Raw genomic sequence first — 22,500 nt, 5'->3', positions numbered from 1 at the left:
CGCACACGCACACACACACACACACACACACACACACGCACACACACACACGCACACACACATACACACAGAGCAGAGCCATTAACTTGAAAGTGTCAGGCTCCAGCGAGGTGACATTGACAGCGGGCAAAACGTGACACAACTGTCTCACACCCAGCCGCCCCCCCAGCTAAACAGGAACGCGCAAAACGCACAGCTAAACTGAACGCAGGCTTCCCAGCTAAAAGAATACAACAACAGCTTTCCAGCGCTGAGAAGAGAAGTGCAGCTATAAGAACTCATCAGGAGCACGGCTGTTTTATATTCATATATATATATATATATATATATTTTTTTTTTTTTTTATCATCTTTGACTTTTAGCTCAACGGGAACTCCAGGTTTTCAGAGCTAAACACAGGCAGCTTTTCAGAGCTAAACAGGTACGGGAGCTTTTCAGAGTTAAACAGGCACAGGAGCTTTTCAGAGAACAGGCACAGGAGCTTTTCAGAGTTAAACTGGCACAGACAGCTTTTAGGAGCTGGAGAGTTGTTGTTTTTTTGTTTTGTTTTTAAATCTTTTTAGGGATAATCGGAAACGCACATTCTTTAAGAGCTGAACACGAACGCACAGCCTTTAAGAGCTGAACATGAACGCGCTGCCCTTTTTGGGGCGAAACAGGAAAGCGCAGCCTTCTCGAACAAAACAAGAAGGGCACAGGCAGCTTTTCAGACAGCTGAAGAGGAGCGCAATTTTTATGTTTTTTATTTATTTATTTTTTTTAGGGATATTCAAGAACGCATAACCTTTGAAAAGCTGAACAGCAACGCGCAGCCTTTTTAAAAGCTGAACGTGAACACACGGCCCTTTTTGAGCGTAACTAGAAAACGCAGCCTTCTCGAAAAAAAAAACAAAAAAGGCACAGGCAGCTTTTTCAAAGCTGAAGAGGAGCGCAAATTTTGTTGGAGATAATCAGGAATACACAGCCTTTTAAAAAAAAAGCTAAACAGCAACGCGCAGCTATTAAGAGCTGAACAGGAGCGCGCAGCCCTTTTTGGGCGAAACAGGAAAACACAGCCTTTTCGAGCAAAACGAGAAAGGCACAGGCAGGTTTAACAGAGAGTTGAAGAGGACCGCTAATTTTTTTTGAGCAATCATCAGGAACACAAAGCCTTCAAGCGCTGAACAGAAACCCGCAACTTTTAATAAGAGCTGAACAGAAACGCGCAACTTTTAATAAGAGCTGAACAATAAGAGCTGAACAGAAACGCGCAACTTTTAATAAGAGCTGAACAGAAACGCGCAACTTTTAATAAGAGCTGAACAGAAACGCGCAACTTTTAATAAGAGCTGAACATGAACGCGCATCCCATTTTGGGCGAAACAGGAAAGGGCAGTAGCCTTTTCGAGCAAAACAAGAACGCGCAGTCTTTTTGCGCTGAACAGGAATGCACCTGCCTTTTTGAGTCTTTCGGGGCTCTAAACAGCCACTGACATGTTTTTTTTAGAGACGTAGAAGACAGTTACTTGTTTTTATCTTATTTCATTTTTCAAGGAATTGTCAGGAACGAGCAGCCTTTTAGAGCTGAACGGGAACGCGCAGTTAAATAGGAACACACAGCTTTCTTTGAATGAAACAGGAAGTGGAAGCTAGCTTCTTTGAGGCGGGCCAGCAATGATGCAGGTTTGAGAGCTAAACTGAAAGTTGCAGTCTTTCATGACTGAACGAGAACGCGCCATTAGAAATAAACAGGAACGCAACATGTTTGTCTTTTTTTTTTTTTTTTTGCTTCTTCTTTCTTTCTTTATTTTTCTCTCCAAGAACGTGTCCATATATTTCTGAGGCATGTAACCTTCCCCCGGACCTTGCATACAGACCAGTGCTTCTCTCTCCCCCTCTCTCTCTCTCACTCCATCACACACACACACACACACACACACACACACACACGCACGCACGCACGCACACACACACACACACACACACACACACACGTACACACACACACACACACACAACAGTGCACAACACTATACAACACCTCACAACACAACAAAACACAATGGCAGTACTCACGCATTGGAATAGGGGAATGTAAGCACGACATTAGAACAAAATAAAACACAACACAACATAATACAATGAACAACAAACACAACGGCAGTACTCACGCATTGGAATACGGGTTAGTGGGCAAGACAGTACAGCCCAATTAAACACAACATAGCACAACACCCTACAACACAGCACAGCACAACTCAACAAAACACAATGACAAAACTCACGCATTGGAATAAGGGTATCAAGATGGGCACGACAACACAGCCCATATAAAACCCATCAGAGCACAACACTACACAACACAGTACAACACAGCACAACACAACATAACAAAAAACACCGTGGCGGGTACTCACGCATTGGAATAGGGGTAGGTGGGCATGGCAGTGGGGTCATACGGGTAGCAGGCGGCGGGCTGACTGATGCCTCGCCATGTGTCCCCGGCCTCCTTCAGGTCATAGGCCGACGTCTGCAGCATGACATGATAGGCTTATATATTAAATCACACACACACACACACACACACACACACACACACACACACACACACACACACGGCCTCCTTCAGGTCATAGGCTGACGTATGCAAGGTTAATGTAATGGCAACGTGAATATGTTGTTTGTGTCGTTCTGTGTTTATTCACACTTGTCATAATATGTTTATATATTACACATACACACCCATGCATGCAAGCACGTACGCACGCACACACACACACACACACACATACACACAGGTACAAACACTTTCTCTCTCACGCCAACACACACACACACACACACACACACACAGAGGGAATTAAAAAAAAAATATATATATATATATACACACACATAAAGAAAGAATGAAGAAATATATAAGAAAAAAAAGACGAAAAAAAAGAAGAACTTACTGTACTGTTGGAACATTCTGAAGAAAGAAACTCTTCCTTGCAGACTCACAAAACATAATTACAAAGATAACCAATGCATCCCCAATCTCCCTCCTCTCTCTCTCTCTCTCTGTCTCTCTCTCTCTCTGTCTGTCTGTCTATCTGTCTGTCTCTCTCTCTCTCTCTCTCTCTCTCTCTCCCTCCCAGCCGCAAGTGCACTCCAACAATAACCATACACAGCCATTCCTTAATTTAGCACATTATAACAACAACAAAAACAATAGCAATCAACCCAGTCCTGTGCGTTAAACAGTTATTTAAAAAAACAATTTAAATAATAATAATAAATAAAAACAAAAAACAAATAAAAATAAAATAAAATAAAACACCAACCAACACGACCCTAGCGATGAACAAACATTAGGCCACACACAAGTGTTACGAGAGGACTTGTACGGTTCAATGTGTGTTAATTACAGATGTTTATGAGGAACTTGTTTAGAGGTTTAGGGTGTGCTAATGACATACGGGTGGCGGCTATTACCTGCAGACTAATCCCAACCCCATTTTTTTTTCCCTCCTGCCACTCAAACGGTCGATAGAGCCGCTTGTCTGGAAACACTGCAGTCAAGTGTCAGAAATTAGTGATTTTTTCTTCTTTTTTTTTCTTTTTTTTTTTTTTTGTCACACGTGTATGGAGACTTGGCTATTTTCCCACGAGATTTTGCTTCTGCGGAGCAAGCACAAGACATTCCTCTAGTGACGAAATGGGGTTGTGTGTTGAGATTGCAAGGTTTTGTTGATAGTGATATAACATAGTGTCAGTTAATAGGCCGAAGCCTGAATTTTGGTTGTTGTTTTTTTTTTTTCTTGTTATGTTTGATGCAGTAGGGTTGTTTGTTACATTTCTGCATGATTCTGTGTCTCTGCATGTATTTCTGCTGTCTGTCCGTCTGTATGTATGAATCTCTGTCGCTCGCTCGCTCTCAACCATTATCTGTGTGTGTGTGTGTGTGTGTGTGTGTGTGTTTGTGCGTGTGTATGTGTGTATGTGTGTGTGCGTGTGTGTGTGTGTGTGTGTGTGTGTTTGTGCGTGCGCACGCGTGTGCGTGCGTGCATGACGCTATGTGTGTGTGTGTGTGTGTTGTGTGTGTATGTATGTCCGTGTGTACGTGTGTGTGTGTTTGTGTTTGTGCGTGCGCACGCGTGTGCGTGCATGCATGACGCTATGTGTGTGTACGTGTGTGTGTGTGTGTGTGTGTGTGTATGCGTGTGGCTACGCTGTTCGCTAAAGACTATTAAAACAAATAAATTATCTCTTCACTTCTCTGGTGGATTTACAATCGCTCCACAATGCTGTTGATTAAAGTGAACACATTGAGGACTAAGACTAGTAGCGTACCACTTCCAATACTCATCATGGCACAAGTACCGTAGCATCCCAGATAAGCACAGCCACCACAAGTAGGACCGTACCATTCCAACTAAACATGACTAAACATCAGTCGAACATCCCGCAGGGGGACAGGGACATTATCACTTCGTGTCCAAGGCTGGGACACAGCCTCTCCAAATAATATACGTGGCAGCACCGGCGAATGTAAACAGAACACGTCTAATATTATATATATATATATATATATAATCCCTAATACTTATTAGCACCTGTCTTCTGTCAAAGACCAAACTCTGCGTACTTTACAAATGACCCACGGGGTCCTACTTGATTAGAGCCGACTGAGACTGAGAGCTGCCTTCTGGCGCTCATCAATACTTTTCTGTTTCCTGTGTCATTCAGTCAGCCTTCTCTCAAACGCACGCACACGCACACATGTATATAGGAGTGGATCCTTCTTCAGAAATTTGCCCTTTTTTTTTTGCTTGTTTGTTTCTTGTGTCTTTTTGTTGCCGTTAGTTATTTCATGTGCGTTGATTGCATGATACACACGGGACCTCGGTTTATCGTCTTATCTGAATGACTAGCGTCCAGACCACTACTCAAGGTCGAGTAGAGAGGAGAGGGAAAAAAATTACTGGCGAGTGTGGGATTCGAACCATTGCGCTCATGATCATCTCTCTTCCTGGGCTGACGCGTTACCACTTGGCCCATCACTCCACATATACTGAAACATTATCATATCAAATAAATATTGCATGTATATGCATGTATCTTTTGTCATCGTAAGTATATGTGATTTAGTTTATATACGTACACGTCCAATAGCGAAAGAAAAAAATAATCAGTCTTTGTACATTACATCAGAATGAATGTATAATAATATGGTGTAAAATTACTGACGAAAAGACCTGTTGCGACATTATGTTGGAATTGTAAACCCAAAGATGGAATTAAAGAATATTAAAAAAAATAAAAATAAATAAAAACACCAGAAAACCATCACCACTACATTACGCCAGGAACCATACCAGTTCTTACAACAAGCATCATTACAACGAGCCACCAGACTTTTATTACTCTAAACTAGACCCCACTCTGGCGGGGAATGATGTTAAACAATAGCAAACAGACGCCGCACGAAGGGGGACTGGAACTCTGTGCCTTCCCCAAAAGAGACACGGCCATTATCGGGACAAGGCAGAGGGGAGGGAGGAAGGAAGGGAGGGAGAAGTTATCACACCAAGGAAACACCACCGTGTTGTACCATGAACCAACTGCTCTTGTGAAGAACCTCCTCCCCATGAGAAGCACTCTGGGGTTTTCCCCAGCTGTCGGGGGTCATTATTGACCCTCGACCTGCCATCGCCAGAGCCCACACACGTACCTACTCTCTTTCTCGTTCGTCCCCTCACACCTAAAAGATTGACCATCTTCCGGTGTCTGCAATCAGAAATATATCCCCCTATGTCAAAGTGGCTTTCCCAGGGATAATCCTGTTTGGTCGATCCCTTGTCTTTTGTGTATGTAGAACATTCGTCGTTATTGTTGTTGTTTTTCAATATTTATTTGGATAGTGATTTACACAATTATTCATCATCAACCTTTTCCTTTCTTCTTCTTCTGCGTTCACTCGTATGGACACGAGTGGGCTTTTACGTGTATGACCGTTTTTACCCCGCCATGTAGGCAGCCATACTCCGTTTTCGGGGGTGTGCATGCTGGGTATGTTCTTGTTTCCATAACCCACCGAACCCTGACATGGATTACAGGATCTTTAACGTGCGTATTTGATCTTCTGCTTGCATATACACACGAAGGGGGTTCAGGCACTAGCAGGTCTGCACATATGTTGACCTGGGAGATCGTAAAAATCTCCGCCCTTTACCAACCAGGCGCCGTCACCGTGATTCGAGCCCGGGACCCTCAGATTGACAGTCCAACGCTTTAACCACTCGGCTATTGCGCCCGTCAACCTTTTCCTTTCAACTGATCTAACCCACCCTTCATTCCTCTTTCTTCGCGAATCATCGTTTTTATCTCATATAATTATATGGGTATACAGGGTAAAATCTCAAAGTCTCACTGGAGCAAAGTGGGGGAGTATTTCGGGAATACGAAATAGGGGAAGCGGCTCGAGGTTCACACCGACACTCTAACATTGGACTGCTCACTGCCTCCGCCCCCCCCCACCCCCCCCCGCCCCCCCCCCCCCCTCTCTCTCTCTCTCTCTCTCTCTCTTGTTGCTCTGTTTTCAGGATTTGCGAAAAGAGTTTATTTTTTGGAAGGGTTTATGTTTTCTTTTTTTTTCTGTCTCGTTCATATTGCTTAGCTCTTGCCAAATCAAAATGAAACCAGATTAAGGGAATTTTTATACGCGATTAATCACATCAATTTAACACCGCGCTGTTGTGTTTTGTTGGTGGTGGTGGTGGTGGTAGTGTCTTTTTTTTTCTTTTTTTTTTGGCGGGGGGGGGGGGGGGGAGGTGGGGGGTTGTTTTTGTTGTTGGTTTGCTGTTTGTTATGTTTTGTTTTTGTTCTTGTTTTGTTATCTAGAATAAACGGCATTTGCAAATCGTCAATTCAGCTGCCATCATAGTGCTATGCATTTTTGTTCAACTCAATTTCTTTGCAATGTCATACTGAAATGCTGTTACATTGGATCTCTTCAAAAAAAAGGCCACTATCTATATACTGAATAATATTTCCGTGCCATTTTCAATACATTAATTCCCCCCTGTTTATACCCCCTCTCTCTTTCCATTCCTATCCCTCTATCTCACTACGACCACTCCCTTCAGACACACCTTTTCTCTCTCATTTTAGTAACAGAGAAGAAAAGCTACTTCGTAGAAATATAAGAAACTTTTTTTTTGTTCAGACTTTATTTCTTATCATAATGCTGTGTTTATTATTCATCTCACCCCCATACTCATCCATTAGAGGTTTTAAGAGCTAAATAAATATACTATTCATTTCTCTCTCTCTCTCTCTCTCTCTCTCTCTATCTATCTATCTCCCTTTCTGTCCCATCCCCATCCCTCCTACTCCCTCTATCTCCCCCCACCCGCCCCCAGAACCCTCCTACTACCCCAACCCCTCCCTCCCAACCTCAGGACGTTTTAAGGCCACGCACGTCCATTTAGTGTTTTTGTTGACTCGGGGAGAAACCTCGTCCACCACTAAGTGACGGGCACTGAGTGTATACGTAGGGAGCGGGGAAAGGGGGCGTGGGGGGCAGGGGCAGTGGTGGGGGGCCAGGGGGTGGGGGCAGGGGGGTGGGTGGGGTGGACGGACTGTCCTTTTGGGCCCTTCCGAGGTCCAGTGTGGTCATCCGTCAATCCTTGACAGGGCGTGCTTGGAGGACTGGACCGTGGACTACGTAAAGTGTGTGTGGTGTGTACGTTGGGGGATGGGGGGGTTGGGGTGGGTAAGGGGGGTTGTGTGAATATGTGTGTGTGTGCGCGTGTGGGGGGGGGGGGGGAAGGGGGAGGTGCTGGCGTGCTGTGTGTGTGCGCGTGTGTGTGTGTGTGTGGGGGGGAGGTTTGTGTGTGTGTGTGTGTGGGTGGTGGTGGTGGTTTGTGTGTGTGTGTGTGTGTGTGTGTGCGTGTGTTTATGAGTGAGGGTTAGTTGGTGTAGAGAGGTGTGTGTGTGTGTGTGTTGGAATGACTCGCACGACACCATGGAAGCCGTTGTCATATCATCAGGGCGGACGTGGAGGGTGGGTGGATGGTGGTGGGTGTAGGGGGGGGACTTAGACGAGAGAATCGAATGTGGACTGGACTACCTTTTAGTAAAACTACTATACCGCCGTTAGCACTGACCAGCCAGAACGACCACACACAGAGCTCTCTCTCTCTCTCTCTCTCTCTCTCTCTCTCTCTCTCTCTCTCTCTCTCTTCTTTCTCATGCACGCACACCTGACACGCACTGTCAGATTTGAATGAGCAAATAAACAGCCAATAAAAACATTATATAAAAACAGATGAAATATAATATATTACAAATAATGGAAAATTAAATTGAAGCTTGAGCCCAGATATTGTTACCTTATCACGAGTTAACGTGTCTTGACGTCATGAATGCGATAATTATAACGATAGTACTAATAATGATAATAACAATATTAATAATGATAATGATAGCAAAAACAAAAGTAATAATACTAATATAGTAATAATAATGATGATAATAATAATAATAATGAGGAGAAAAAGAAGAAGACTATTGATGATCATAATGATAATTGAAGACCAATGATGATCATAATAAAGTATTTACGTAGCCGTGAATCTTGTGCGCAGAGGCAAATCAAAGCGCTCGCACGCCATCCATTCTTCCATTCACACGCATGCGTAACTCTTTATTCTGAGGAATGAAAGGCAGGTCTATTGTGAGAAACAAGCTGAAAGGTTACCTGTTCAGTGAACAAACAACTGTTATGATTGTTGTGATTACAATGAAATGTCACATCCCGTGACCCTGTCGCAGTTCGCACACAGAGAGCGTATTCTAATTAATAATTAATTATTCATACACCGCTTTTGTTGTTCTTGTTTTGTTTTGTTTGTTTGTGTTTTCGTTTCTTTTTGTTATGTATTGTTCTTTTGGGTTTTTTTTGTTGTTTTTTTTTTGCATTAATTCATCTGTGCGAATATTCACAAAACGTGAAACAAACGAAAGGTTTCGTTTTTTTAATTCTTCACGGCGAAATTTTTGTTTGTTTGTTGTTGTTGTTTTTTTTGTTGTTTTTTTGTTTTAATCTAAAATGGTAAAGGACGAAAGATTACATTGGACACATATGGGAAGAAACATGGCAATATATTAGTCGTCAATGAATATATTCATTCTCCCGAGTCTGAAAACGATCGATGGTGACTTATAATATGTCGCACCGTTCGAAGGGTGGAGAAGGGAATGATAGCGGTTACGAGAAAGGGAGTAGAGAACATCATCGCCGTGACCTTTTAAACAAGGCGACGAAAATCCTGTGTCCATCTGGACGATATCCCCAACTGAAACGACAGCAAGTAGACCCAAACACCTAGCACACCAACACAACAAACACGTTCGCTGAGTTCAGGCCTGCAGGAGACCGCTATCCATTGGCGTTCTTACCCGGACAGGAGCCACAGCAAAAGCGTGCATTTGACAGGGGGACATAACTGCAGTCTTCTTTCCTTTGGGATTTCAGATAATAGATAGATAAATAAATAAATGAATAATTAAATAAATAAATAAATAAGTAAATAAATAGACAAATAGATAAATAAATAAATAAATAAATAAACAAACATACCGACAGATAAATAGATAGCTGACTAAATGAAAAGTGTTGATGATTCATAAAAGGAGAGCCTTATCTAGAGGCCTTCCCACCACACAGTGACTCAAGGTGGGCCCGAAGTTCGCATAGTGGTTAATGCCCTGACAGACGCACAAACAAAATGAACAAAGAGATGGGTATATTCACATAGTCCTTCCGATGACATGAAGAAGCAATCAACCGACAAATAATGAACTGATTATACAAGCCCAAAATAAGAATATAATAATGTCTGTCCGCCAAAATGATTGCAGCTCTTTTCAGACTAAGGGTTCACAACATATTTCCAAGACGAGCAAGTAACAAAACAGATGATCAAGAAAGAATGGGTAAAAAGACGCTCGGTCAAGACGCTGATGAATAAATTAAATGATGGAAAAAACAGTTTCATGGACCTGAGCTGACTGACTTTTTAGAATGGTGATTATATCATATTGCCAACATTAACAAGAGAAAGTAATTGTGTCTAAACACACATTTCCTTAGTGGAAGGTACTGCAATACCAGGCCAACCCGTGGCGAAGGTGGAGCAAGCCCCTGATACTTCGCCGAGGTTCAAAAATCAGTTTAACTCTCTCCATACGAACGGCGAAAGAGACGACGTTAACAGCGTTTCATCCCAATTACCATCATCAAAATATTGCAAGCGGAACACTCTTATACTGAAGAGGTGAATGTTGACAAAGAATACCACAGTTCTGACGACGGAAGCTAAAAGTTGGGTCATTGAGACACCCACTGGACATCGGAGGGGTCTGTGTAGATGAGAAGAGAGGACTGGCCGTACTGAGTTAATATCGTAGCCCCCGGGTAGGGGGCGTATCAGATATTAAGCTGATAAGAACAGATACTACACTTTGATCTTAGCCAAAAGGCCGAGAAGCTATGTCGATTTCTAATTAATAATAACAATCATCATTATAAAAAAAAAACACAATGATATCATTTACTTACAGTCTAATATCATCTTAGATGGACGGCCTATAAATAGATAAACGAACTTCCTTAGTGGAATTTCGAAACAGCCGGAAAACGACCGGATTCACCTCAACGCCCCAAGAGGTCATATTGGAGAAAATTATGAGTAACAAGAACAAAATACTCTCTTGCCGCCCACACCTAAAAAACAAACAAAAACAACAACAAAAACAACAAACAAACAACAAATAAATGAATAAAACAAATAAATGAAATAAAAAGTTCGCGTCAAAGCTATTCTGGTTAAATATATCTGATCCCTCCAATCAAATTGTCATCAGGCATTTTTTGTTTTTCTGGGACATTTCAAGTAAAGAAGATAGTGAGATAGAACTACAGAACGAAAAAAAAAATAAAAAAAATAAAAAATAAAGAAGGAAGAAATATAGATAAAAAGAAGCATGTGTCGAGATGATAGGCGATCTTTATTTTCCATTTCTATCTATTATCAGATTGTGGACATGGTATGTAAATATATCTCCATCGTTCTTTCATTTTTTTATATTATTATTATTTACATGTTTATTCATTTCCTGATTTTTTTTGTTTGTTTTTGCTTTGTATTTTCTCAAGAATGAAAAGATCTAAAATCGCGAGCCTACACCGTATGAAGAATACCGTTGCAAGTACTGTAAAACGTTTGTCTTCTTCCAGCTATAATGATATCATAACTCTTAGTGAAAAGACGTAAAACTGAAGATCAAAAACTCATACGCACAATCCTAAGGTGCGCGTGTCTCTGTCTTTGTGTGATGATTCTTTTTACACGAAATTCTGCTTTTATTATTTTTAGCATTGCTTACATTTATTTTATTTTATTTTCTATCAGAAATTTAAAAAAAAAAAAATGTTCGAATCTTAGGTTTGCGATCGAAAATCGATGTTTTCATGATCATCATAATGTCTTCCTCTTCTTCCTTCTTCTTTTTCTTCGTAGTCTTCTTCGTCTTCTACTACAACTACTACTACTACTACTTCTACTACTTCTTCTCTTTCTTCTTCGTCTTCTTCTTCTACTGCAACTAGTACTTCTACTATTACTATTACTACTACTTCTTCTTCTTCGTCTTCTACTACTACAACTACCGCTACTATTACTACTACTACAACTTCTTCTCCTTCGTCGTCTTCTTCTTCTTCTCCTACTACTACTACTACTTATTCTTATTCTCCCTGAACTTTTAGAAGAGTCATTGGAGAGCCACACAGAACAAGTCTTCACCAGGCATCTCCAGGTCTGTTACAGGTTGTGTGTCAAAGCCTGGGTCTCTGCAAATGGTTCTTCATGATACGGCGCGGCGTATCTTGGGCAAGTCAGAACCTTAAGTGAAAAAAAAAAAAATCCAAGCAGTTTATTTTATCACTGGTAAGGTCAGCTTGGAGGAGGAGAGGTGGCAGGGTTGTAGCTTTGGTCAGCTTATGCCCAGCACTCACTGACCGCAGATGACCATAATTATTCACGAGAGCTAAACCCCACTTCACGCGGTGACATATTGTAAGCAAGCAAGCGTGCCCTCCATCATGGTGTCTTGAGTGGTGGTCACTGGACTCGTATGGTGTGACTGGCTTGATTCCTTATCAATTATAAGTAGGTCACTAGAGACTATAGCTGTACTACGCACGCGCACATACATACATACATACATACATACACACGTGCGCGCGCATGTGCACGAATACATACAGAAGCTCGCGCGATCGCGCGCACGCACGCACACATACACACACATATTGAACCCCACCTACGCATTTTCCACGCTCCCACGCTCGCACACACACACATACACACACACACACTCTAGCTCACCCCCCCACCCCCCATCCACCTTGCAACCCCCTTCCAACCTTCACTTCCATCCACCACCCTCTCCAATCACCCACCTCCCCCCCCCCCTCAAAACACGCGTTCACAATCCTACCTGCTGCCCCCCCACGCCCCCTACCCTCCGAACGCCCCTCCCCCAAAAGAACAAAACAAAACAATGACAACAACAACAACAAACAACACACACACACACACACACACACACACACAACAACAACAAAAGCAAATAAACAAACAACCAAAACCAACCAATCAATCATACAACACTAAACAAAACTCACCAGAGGAGGGTAGAAGGCGGACGGGTCTGTGCCGAAGGGCATGTAGCCGGCAGGGGTGGCGGCGTACGGGGAGGGCGGGTAGACGGAGTCCGAGAGGCCGGCGGCCACCCTGGAGTAGGTCAGCAGCCCCGGGCTGTACTGGCAGGAGCACAGGGGTTGGCCCGTGTGGGGGTTGGTGCCTAGGATCCGGCCACCCTCGCAGCATCCACCCCCACCCCCACCACCACCACCACCACCACCTGAGCCAAGGCCACCAATGCCTCCACCACCACTTCCGCCGCCGGTGCCCAGTCCTGGACTGGCTCCAGCTCCGGTACTTCCTCCTCCTCCTCCTCCTCCCCCTCCTCCTGCTGCGGCAGTAGAGCCTCCTCCTCCGATAGGTGGGAGTAGGGATGGGGAGGTGACGGGAGGAGAGCTGGGCATCAGCAACTGTTGGGTTTGGTAAAGGAAAAGGGAAGAGATAATGGTGAATAAAAAAAAAAGAAAGAAAAAAAGTTAACCCTAAATTTATTTTAAATAATTATAAAAAAAACGACAAAAAACAAACCGAATTGTTTATTCTGCAAAGACCTTTGCCCCTTGTAAAAGCATGTGTACAGACACATTTTTTCCCCCTAAAAAAAAACCTGTCATGTCAGCGCGGTGTTTCTTACTTTTAAACGCTTTATCACAAGTAAAGACACAGATTTCGGACAGTATCAGAATTTTGTACATGACACAAGAACTTCAATCTAAAGCCATTTGGATGATAAGTATATCTGGGGGCAATATATGTGTTTCTAACATATTCTAGAAATGGATAAGAGAAGAGAATGCGTTTCATTTTCTTTTGTTACATTTCAAAGAGGACAGAGAGAGAAAGAGAAAGAGACAGAGGTTCTGGAGAGTTATATCCCATGATCTGATCCCCAATGAAAATATTTCCGCGGTGCTAGCACTTCATGCTTTACCTATCTATTTATCTGTCTATCTATCTATCTAGCTGTGTATCTGTCTGTCTGTCTGTCTGTCTGTCTGTGATCTATCTATCATATTTCCGTATACATTAGAAAAAAAATGCAATCGGCCTGCTCTGTTTCTTTCAAAATTAATTATTACACAGTGCGGGGGGATACGCTCACTTTCCGTTTTCTGCCTTTCATATTCCGATGATAAAACGGAACACATCATTCGCTTTCTTCATCATGGTCAATTCAGTTTCAGTTTCAGTTGCTCAAGGAGGCGTCATTGCGTTCGGACAAACCATATACGCTACACCACATCTGCCAAGCAGATGCCTGACCAGCAGCGTAACCCAACGCGCTTAAAACGGAAGACAGTTATAGTACGGGTGGGGTTCAAACCCACGCGGATATAAATCCATTGGATCTTAAGTCCAACGCCTTAACCACTCGGCCACCGTACTTGTCAAAAAACCAATCAGTTAATCAAAAATAACGCATTAATCAACATGGAAATTAATCTGTGCAATCACAGGCTCGTCATAAACACAAACATGATATGATCATGTACACCATAAAAAGAGATTAAAACTAATCAAATATAACTACGAGTGGTTTAAGAAAACAGAAAATATTAATCTAAAAAAAAAATGTACATATATAAATGAAATGTTTTTTTTATTGTTAGAATCACGCCGATAGGTCGTTGAACGCAACTCTACCTAATGTTGGAAACTTCGAACAAGTTTTTTTCTTCTCTCCAATGTTCACAATGACCACCCGCCCGTGTTTATAGTTATTGGTTTTAACTTGTTATATTTTTGCGATTATTTACGACTGTACTCCACAGCCTCTTCCCACCTTTTTTTCTCTCTACAATGTTTACAGTAACCGCCCGCCAATTATTTAGTTATTATTTTTTAACTAGGGTTGTTTTTTTTCTGCGATTATTTGTGACTGTGCTCAGTAATAATCCTTCGCCTGTTATAATAGACTGCGATTTGACAATTTACCCAGAAATGAAAGAATCTGTGATAAATGTTCCACAAACGACATTGCTGATGATGAGTTTCACTATTTGTTTGTGTGCTCATTTTGTGAAAGCATCAGACAAAAATGTTTATCTAGGTATTATAGAATCCGCCCAAACACCATTAAATTCCACCTATTATTTTCTGGGGAAAAAAAGAAAAAAAAGAATACTGTTAAAACTTAAATCCTTGGTTTCTGCTATTCGCAGCTCTCTTTATTAATGTTTTGTCTATTGATATGATTTTTGTTTTGTTTTAATTGATTTTTTGCTTTATTTGTTGTTTGTTTGTTTGTTTGTTTGCGTGTATTATCAGTGAAATAGTACTTGTCAGTGTGAACGAATGAGCCTACTTCTTGTTTTTGACATCACTCTTTTTGTATTTATTGGATGTGTGTAAATGATGAACGTGTGCAATGTTTCAATGCACCCAGAGGGCACACGAAATAAACTCCTTGCCTTGCCTTGCTTTGCTCCCCAATCTCACCCCACTTTTTTTTTTTCTTTCTTTTTTTTTTTTTTTTGCAAAGAGAAAAAAATGGCGATCATTTGCGTTACACCATTACCTATTTTGCCTGTATAAGCAACAACAACAACAAAAAGCGCCAGTACTCCACTTCTTTTTTTTTTCTTTTTTTGGATGAAAATGAAAAATCAGTGACAATATGTGTCAGTACATTTATGTCTGGAGTATATATATATATATATATATATATATATATATATATATATATATATATATATATATATATAACACGTCAGCAATACAAGCTCTCCGTTCGTAACCATAAAATTAATATTTTCAGTAAAAAAAAGAAAAAAAAAAAGAAGCAACAACTGTAAAGTAATGCTCCACGCATGTGTGTGTGTGTGTGTGTGGTGCGTGCGCGCACCTGCACGACGGAGAGCTAAGCTTTTTTTTTCTTCTTCTTCTTCTTCTTCTTCGTTTCTTTCTTTTCTTTTTTTTTCCCTTGCTGGAGGGGCATGTCCTTGTCTAACGTGTCAGTCTTGCCTGTCCGCGTGACATGTTGTCAGTTCGCCACCTCGGCTGTCCGTCACCCTGTAAGCTGGTTCTGTCTCAGTTCTGTTTGCACGCCCACTTGAGGGAGCCGCCCTTTTGTCCTCCAGGCACTTTTCTCTCTCTCTCTTTCTCTCTCTCTCTCTCTCTCTCTCTCTCTCCCTCTCTCCCCTACCCCCCTTATTTGCATACATAATGAGTAGTTTGTCCCTCTTCTCTCTAGATTGAACTGATATGAAGGAGGCGTTGAGCGAGTAGTAGAGAGACGTTTTGTGGGGGTTGTGGTGTGTGTGTGTGTGTGTGTGTGGGGGGGGGGGTTCTCTGGGTGTCTGGGTTGAGAAAAAGGAGAGAATGTGAAAAAGTGCTCATTGGTGTTCCCCCCCTCCCCCCCTTCTGATCTACCTATCTATCTATCTATATATCTGTCTATATCCGCAGGTAGATATTCATTCAACATAATAGTGCAAGGAAACAAATTCAGGTAACAACAACCCTTTCGTTATTTGCAGCTTTGCAAAGCTTAGAAAAAGGAAATTATGTAAACTGGAAACCTTTCAAAGACTTCAAAAATTGGGTTGTGGGGGGGGGGGTGGGGGGGATTTTAATTAGATCTCTGCGGGGCAAAAGGGGAAAAAGCCTATCAATTGTAATGCCTGAGTGCAGTTTCGCTCCCTACTGAGGGCTCTTCAGATACCTCGGCATTGGCAGTGAACAGTTAATCACTGTGGCGGGCGATCCAGAGACACAATGATAGTTCAGTGATGGTCCCAATCATAGCAGAGACAGGTAACAATCCCAAGATGACAGCATTATCAAATGCTGTCATTCAACGCACTAAGTTTGTGTCCTATGTATCTTATTCATTTGTGATAAGTTTGGGGTTTTTTGGTCATAAAAATTGATCAGATGCGTATCACGATGCGAGGATGTTTCAGTCAATAGATAAACGAATAAATAAATAAATAAATGATACATAAGAAATGAAAGAAAAGGGGGAGGTTGCGGTGTTGACGCCTTTCTATGCAGCTGTCCAACATGCTTTTTTATATAAAAAAAAGACCATTGCTCGCATTGACTGTGATCAAACACTCTATCTTCCGTTGCGGATAATCCACGTACAGAGGAGAGATGGACGTCCTTTAGAATTGTAATTGATTTTGATATCTTGTGTATGTAGATAAATTCTAACGCTGACCGTGCTGAAGCCATCTTGGTCGAGAAATTTGGAGTGTAACTTGGGCAAGACATTCTCCACTCGAACCAAATTCTAGCCCAAACGGTCGGGACATCAGTTGCCTCTTCTGTTCTGATGATCATAGTCGGACACGACTGACTATCATGCATATATATATATATATATATATATATATATATATATATGTGTGTGTGTGTGTGTGTGTGTGTGTGTGTGTGTGTGTGTGTGTGTTCTTGCCTAGACAAAACACAAACGCACGCAGAGAATAGATGGACAATGTACAATCGCAGTCTTTCTTTTTTTGGTGAGAAGGATGATATCAAACAAAGATAAGTAAATCATAATAAAAATCCGAGCGCGTGGGATCGGATCCCACAGTCACCAGTATTTTCTCCCCTCCACTAGGCCTTGTGTGGTGGTCTGGAGCCAGTTGCATTGCTCGGACGGAAGAGCCTAATATGGTCGTAACCCGCTCCTGTGTGTAGTATGGAACTGACCAGTGGCGTAGTTCGGTCAACGTACGCATTTAGTAACGTGTAACAGTCAAAAAAAATAGAACCAAGGAATGCAACTGGCTCCTGGCCACTAATAATTTTGATGAGATAGTGCAGCATGTACTTAGCGCACGTAAAAGAACCCATGGCAACAAAAGGGCAGTTCCTTGCCAAGTTCTGTAGAAAAATCCATTTTGATAGGAAAAAAAAACTAATAATACACTCACAGGCAGAATAGAAAGAAGAAGAAGAAGAAGAGTGTCGCTACGAAATAGCGACTTGCTCTCCCTCATCCCGAATTTGATACAGAAGAGAAATATGCTGTGACAAACGATGACTATATATGGCACGGTAGGGAAAAAAAATCATATATAATTATAGTCTTGAGAGACTACGGCTGCAACTCCGTGCTGACTGAACGTGTCAGTGCTCAGTGCAGGTCCCCCTCGCCCCCCCCCCCCCCCCCCCCCCCCCCCCAGGCTCCCCATCCCACCGCACGGGAATATCAGTCAGCATTGCTGTGCCGTTCCATGCCAGTCAGCCTGACGTCGCTTTTCTGTCTTCTGTCTGTCTGCCAGATGACTGTCCTGAATCCCAGGCGATCCATTTTATTGTTCATTTGCTGTGGTGCTTTGAGCACCAACGATCGATTCTGTTGTCCACACTTTCCCTTTATTTTCTCCCCTCCCCTCGGTTTTTTTTTTTTTTTTTTTTCTGTTCCACTATGTCCTCTCACGTCACTCAAACAGATTAACCCCAACAGTCCGCACACATGCAGTAAAGCCGTATCCAGGTTCTGTTCAGAAAAAAAAGGTCACTAATCGTCGGAATCTCTGAGAGTCTTCAGATCAACACACACACACACTCACACACACACACACACACACACGCGCGCGCGCGCTGAGACAGACAGAGAAAGAGGGGAACAGATGGAAGTCCTACGTTTGTAAGTAGCCAAACAAGTGTTTGTTTTTTTTCGTTGTTTTTTTGTTGTTGTTTGTTTTGTTTCGTTTAATTGTTGATTTTTAGCTCTGATCGAAAGCCACGAGCATCATCGGAGAAAAAAGGAACGAAGAAAAAAAATGAGGACGATCAAGACGACTGAAAAAGAAGAACATCAAGAAGAAGAAGAAGACGGAGTGGAAGATTGAAGAACATTTAAGTTTAGAAGCGAAAGGGTTTGGCATACATGTATCGATGCTGCGTTAAAATGTTGTTTTTTGTTGTTGTTGTTTTTTTTTTTACTGGAATGTAATCAAGTTTAACTGCAACCGTTTTAGTCCTTAATATAGCAACAGACGGCTATATTTAAAAAAGGTACTTTCTCGAATTCAAGGATGGAAGTTCAAATCAGCATACACTACGCGCGGAGCGATGGTTTTCCTTTGTCGAAGACAAATGATGAAGTTAATGGCTCATGAAGAAAACTTGCTTTTTGTTCTAAGAAAAAACCTGATGAATTAATTTGATGTAGATGAATGACCATACAAAAACAATTCCCCTGTGAGGAATTGATGAAGTTTATTGTATTGTATTGTATTGTATTGTATCACCACAATAAACTTTCTGAGGGAAGTTAAGCAAACATGATTAAAAAGCAGCATGTGAGCTAATCGCACTTGATTTTCTTTTCAGGAAGAACTGGGAATGAGGTTAATATGAATCATGTTTTCACACGTACGTGGTTCCCTTTCGCATTTGAATTATACTTTAAGATATAATCATTAATCTTAATGACTGTTAATAGCAATCAGCTAAGAAGCTTGCGAATAATGTCTAAAGTTCGAGTATTGAATAGAATATCAGTTCCATGTTGCTTTTTTGTGAAAATAAAACAATCACTTCGATAGATTGTAGCACACACAAAAAAAGCAACACTCAGTTATTCGACTGTTTTTCGCCCTCCCGTTTAGTTTTATGTTCTTTGCCGGTTTTCTTTTGACAATTATTCCAAAGAAAGGCTTTTTTTTTGCGATGTTACACATTCATGTTCTGTTTGTTCGTGTATTTATCTATTCATTGAATTGTATTACTATTTTTGTCACAACAATTTTTTTCTATGTGAAATTCGGGCAACTGTCCCCATGGTCGCTGCAGTGCAATGCCACCTTTTTGTTTTCTGCCGACAAATGTATTTGTTTTTCTATCAAAGTTGATTTTTTTTCTACATAAATTTACCAGGGAAATCCTTTCGCTGCTTTACGTTCTGTGTGTGCTGTTAAAAGCCTGCTACACTCGGGACCTTGCTTTCGTCGTCTCATTCGAATGAATAACGTCAAGACCACAACTCAAAGGTCTAGTGGTGGAGAGGAAGAAAATGCTGGATAGTGTGCATGGGATTCGATCCCTTGAGTACAGCGTCTCTTGCTTCCTAGGCGGACGCGTTCTAGACCACTGGACCACTTTAGTCTTGGATTACCAGTTGTGTACGTATGGGTAGAGACGGAAGAAGAAGACGAAGAAGAAGAAGAAAACAAAAAAACAAATAAAAGAAAAGAAAAACAAACACAATTGTTAAAAGAGAGAGAGAGAGAGAGAGAGAGAGAGAGGGAAAAAAAAGGAACGAAGACTAGTAATTTCACTTTCTTCCTCCTGAACAATAAATTTCACGTGCGGAAATGATTCGACAGTTATCAACATTACGCTTAACGTATGTAGTGTAACGTGATTGTGATTATAATGTTCATATAATCAAATTAGACAAAACACGCAGTATACGCAGTACACACACACACACACACACACACACACACACACACACACACACACACACACACACACACACACACACACACACACACACGACACCCCCTCCGTCCCCCCAAAAAAACCCCAAACACACACCACACACACACACACACACACACACACACACACACACACACACACACATCCGCCCATCCATCCATACATCCACCCATACATACACTTTGATGAAAACGACGCCCTCTCTGTCTCCCTCTCTCACGGCACGGGAAGAAGAGAAAAATGGGGAGAGAAAAAAAAAAAAAAAAAAAAAAAGCGAACCGCACCGGAACGTTTCCTCTAACTCGGGCTGCGTTCAGTATCGATCCCTCTGGCGGGCCACCACGGTGTCTCTTGTCCCTACTCACGCCAGGTTAATTAACTACAACAACAGCGGGCGACGCAGAAGTACTTGAACGCTCTTAGCCCAGACAAAAGCTGGAGTGGGAGGAAGGAGATTTACCTCCCTTTACCGTTCAAACCCAATCGATGGGTTTTCTATTAAAAGCGCTCGGCGAGAGAGAGAGAGAGAGAGAGAGAGAGGATCGAGCGTTTGGACATGAAGGACTAGTTCACTCTTCCTTGTTTGTCTGTTCGATACTTGTATGCACAAGTTTTTGATGATATTCTTTTGGGGTTAAAGCTTTGTTTTGTTTTTGTTCTCACACGTTCTTGAGTTCAGAAGTAGGCTGGGCTTGCTTGCTTGGCTGTTGTTCGGAGATTCCCTTACGTGTTTTTTTTTTTTTTTTTTTTTTTTTTTCCTTTTTCTTTTTTTTTCTTTTTTTTTTTTAGTCGTTTGTTTTGTTCTGTTTTGTTTTTGTTTTGTATTTGTTTTTGGTATATAAAAGTTTATCGTGTTCTAATCTGTGGTTTCATTTATTGGCTGTATAAAATTTTAACTATTTTAAGTTATCTATTCATTTTAATTTGTTTTTGTTTTTGTTTTCTTGTTTGTTGTTTTTCTTTTTGGGGGTAGGGGAGGTAGGGGAGGTGGGGAGGGAGCCGGAGGGGGTTGCTTTAAGTGATTTGTTTCCCACATTCTCTCTGTCCTCTATCCTCCTCCTCTGTGTGTTTGTATGTGTGTGTGTGTGTGTGTGTAGAATATAAAATCAGTGATGTGGGCGCATGAACATTTGAGTGTGTGTGCGCGTGCGCGTGCGCCTGTTGGAACAGATGAGCGCGTGCGCGTTTGATAGAAAGGCCGACAGAAGCGTTCAAAGCCCTGATGATCCCAAGAGTAAAATGTTCGCACGCAGCGTTCCCTTGACCAGTGTTTCCAATGCGTGTTAGGTTCCCGAGTCCAGTATGTCTGAATCTGGCTGCCTGCAGAATGCACTCTTTTCAAGCAGTGTTCCTTAGGTCAGTGTCCACGTTGCCATCCAGAACGCAAAGTCCTCAAACAAATGTCCATTTAATCCACTTCAAGCAATGTCCATTTCGTCAAAACAATGTCCATATAGTCAGCACCAGCAATATCGGTTTATTAAAGTCAAACAATGTCTATTTAGTCAACTTCAGACAATGTCTATTTAGTCCACTTCAAACAATGTCCATTTACTCAACACCACATATATCAAGTTATTCAAGTCAAACAATGTCCATCAAGTCAACTCAAACAACGTCTATTTAGTCAGCTCGATGTCCATTCAGTCAGCCAGTGTCCCAAGAGCTTTCAGCCTCCAGACGCATTGTTTTCTGTGTTCCTTTACCCAGTGTCCACATTGCTTAGTCCATCAATATGTTCTCAATAATAATCCTTCAGCCAATGTACCCAAAGGCAAGTACTCCCAGAAAACAGTGTTCCAAACATACCCGTGTTTCCAAAAGCTCAGTTGCTTTGGAACGCAATGTACTCAAACAATGCTCCCTTTGGCAATGCTTAACCACAAGGCAGTGTCCTCAAGAACTGTTCTCTTTGGACATGTCTTCAAAGCTCAGCCATAGCGCTCTATTCTCAAACAATGTTCACTTTGACCATACCTTCAAACTTCAACCATAGCGCAATGTTCTCAATGCACCCATAACAAATGTAGCCCACCCAAAGCCCGATATTTCCAAAGTTCGGTTGCATAAAGAACCTAGTGACTTCCCATATATCCATAGCTAATGCGTTAAAAACAAGCCGTAATGGTCCATGAATTCCCACATCGCAATGTATATGGAACCCGAAATTCATCAAGTTCTTTACTTTTAAGACCATGTGTTCCCAAAGTGGTCTACTTCCTAAGCTGACTCTTCTCCAGCCTCATCTCGTACACAAACCCCATCTTCACAAAATATATTTTTTTCAAACATCAATGATAACGAAACCCGATTTTAAAAGTCAACCCAATTTTTCTTCCACCAGTGATCTCAAATA

General features: G+C 41.7%; 1 protein-coding gene, 1 non-coding gene and 1 pseudogene across 2 annotated transcripts in view; all 3 read right to left on the bottom strand.

Moving 5' to 3' along the window:
• The window catches only part of LOC143285624 (uncharacterized), a 181,226-nt gene that overhangs the window by 118,595 nt on the left and 40,131 nt on the right, over positions 1-22,500 (bottom strand). The window contains exons 2-4 of the mRNA XM_076593022.1: positions 13,116-13,147; positions 12,719-12,932; positions 2,397-2,509 (exon numbers count right to left, since the gene is read on the bottom strand). Of these exons, the coding sequence (XP_076449137.1) occupies positions 2,397-2,509; positions 12,719-12,932; positions 13,116-13,147 (359 nt within the window). The remainder of the gene's footprint in view (positions 1-2,396; positions 2,510-12,718; positions 12,933-13,115; positions 13,148-22,500) is intronic.
• Positions 10,407-10,521, bottom strand: LOC143286202 (U2 spliceosomal RNA; annotated as a pseudogene).
• Trnal-uaa (transfer RNA leucine (anticodon UAA)) lies at positions 14,041-14,123 on the bottom strand. Its single transcript has one exon. It is a non-coding gene; the product is annotated as a tRNA-Leu (tRNA).

The sequence above is a fragment of the Babylonia areolata genome, chromosome 9 (assembly GCF_041734735.1).
Source record: "Babylonia areolata isolate BAREFJ2019XMU chromosome 9, ASM4173473v1, whole genome shotgun sequence".
Lineage (NCBI taxonomy): Eukaryota > Metazoa > Mollusca > Gastropoda > Neogastropoda > Buccinidae > Babylonia > Babylonia areolata.
Note: the sequence above shows the minus strand (reverse complement) of the source record. Positions and strands in the feature narration are given on the sequence as shown.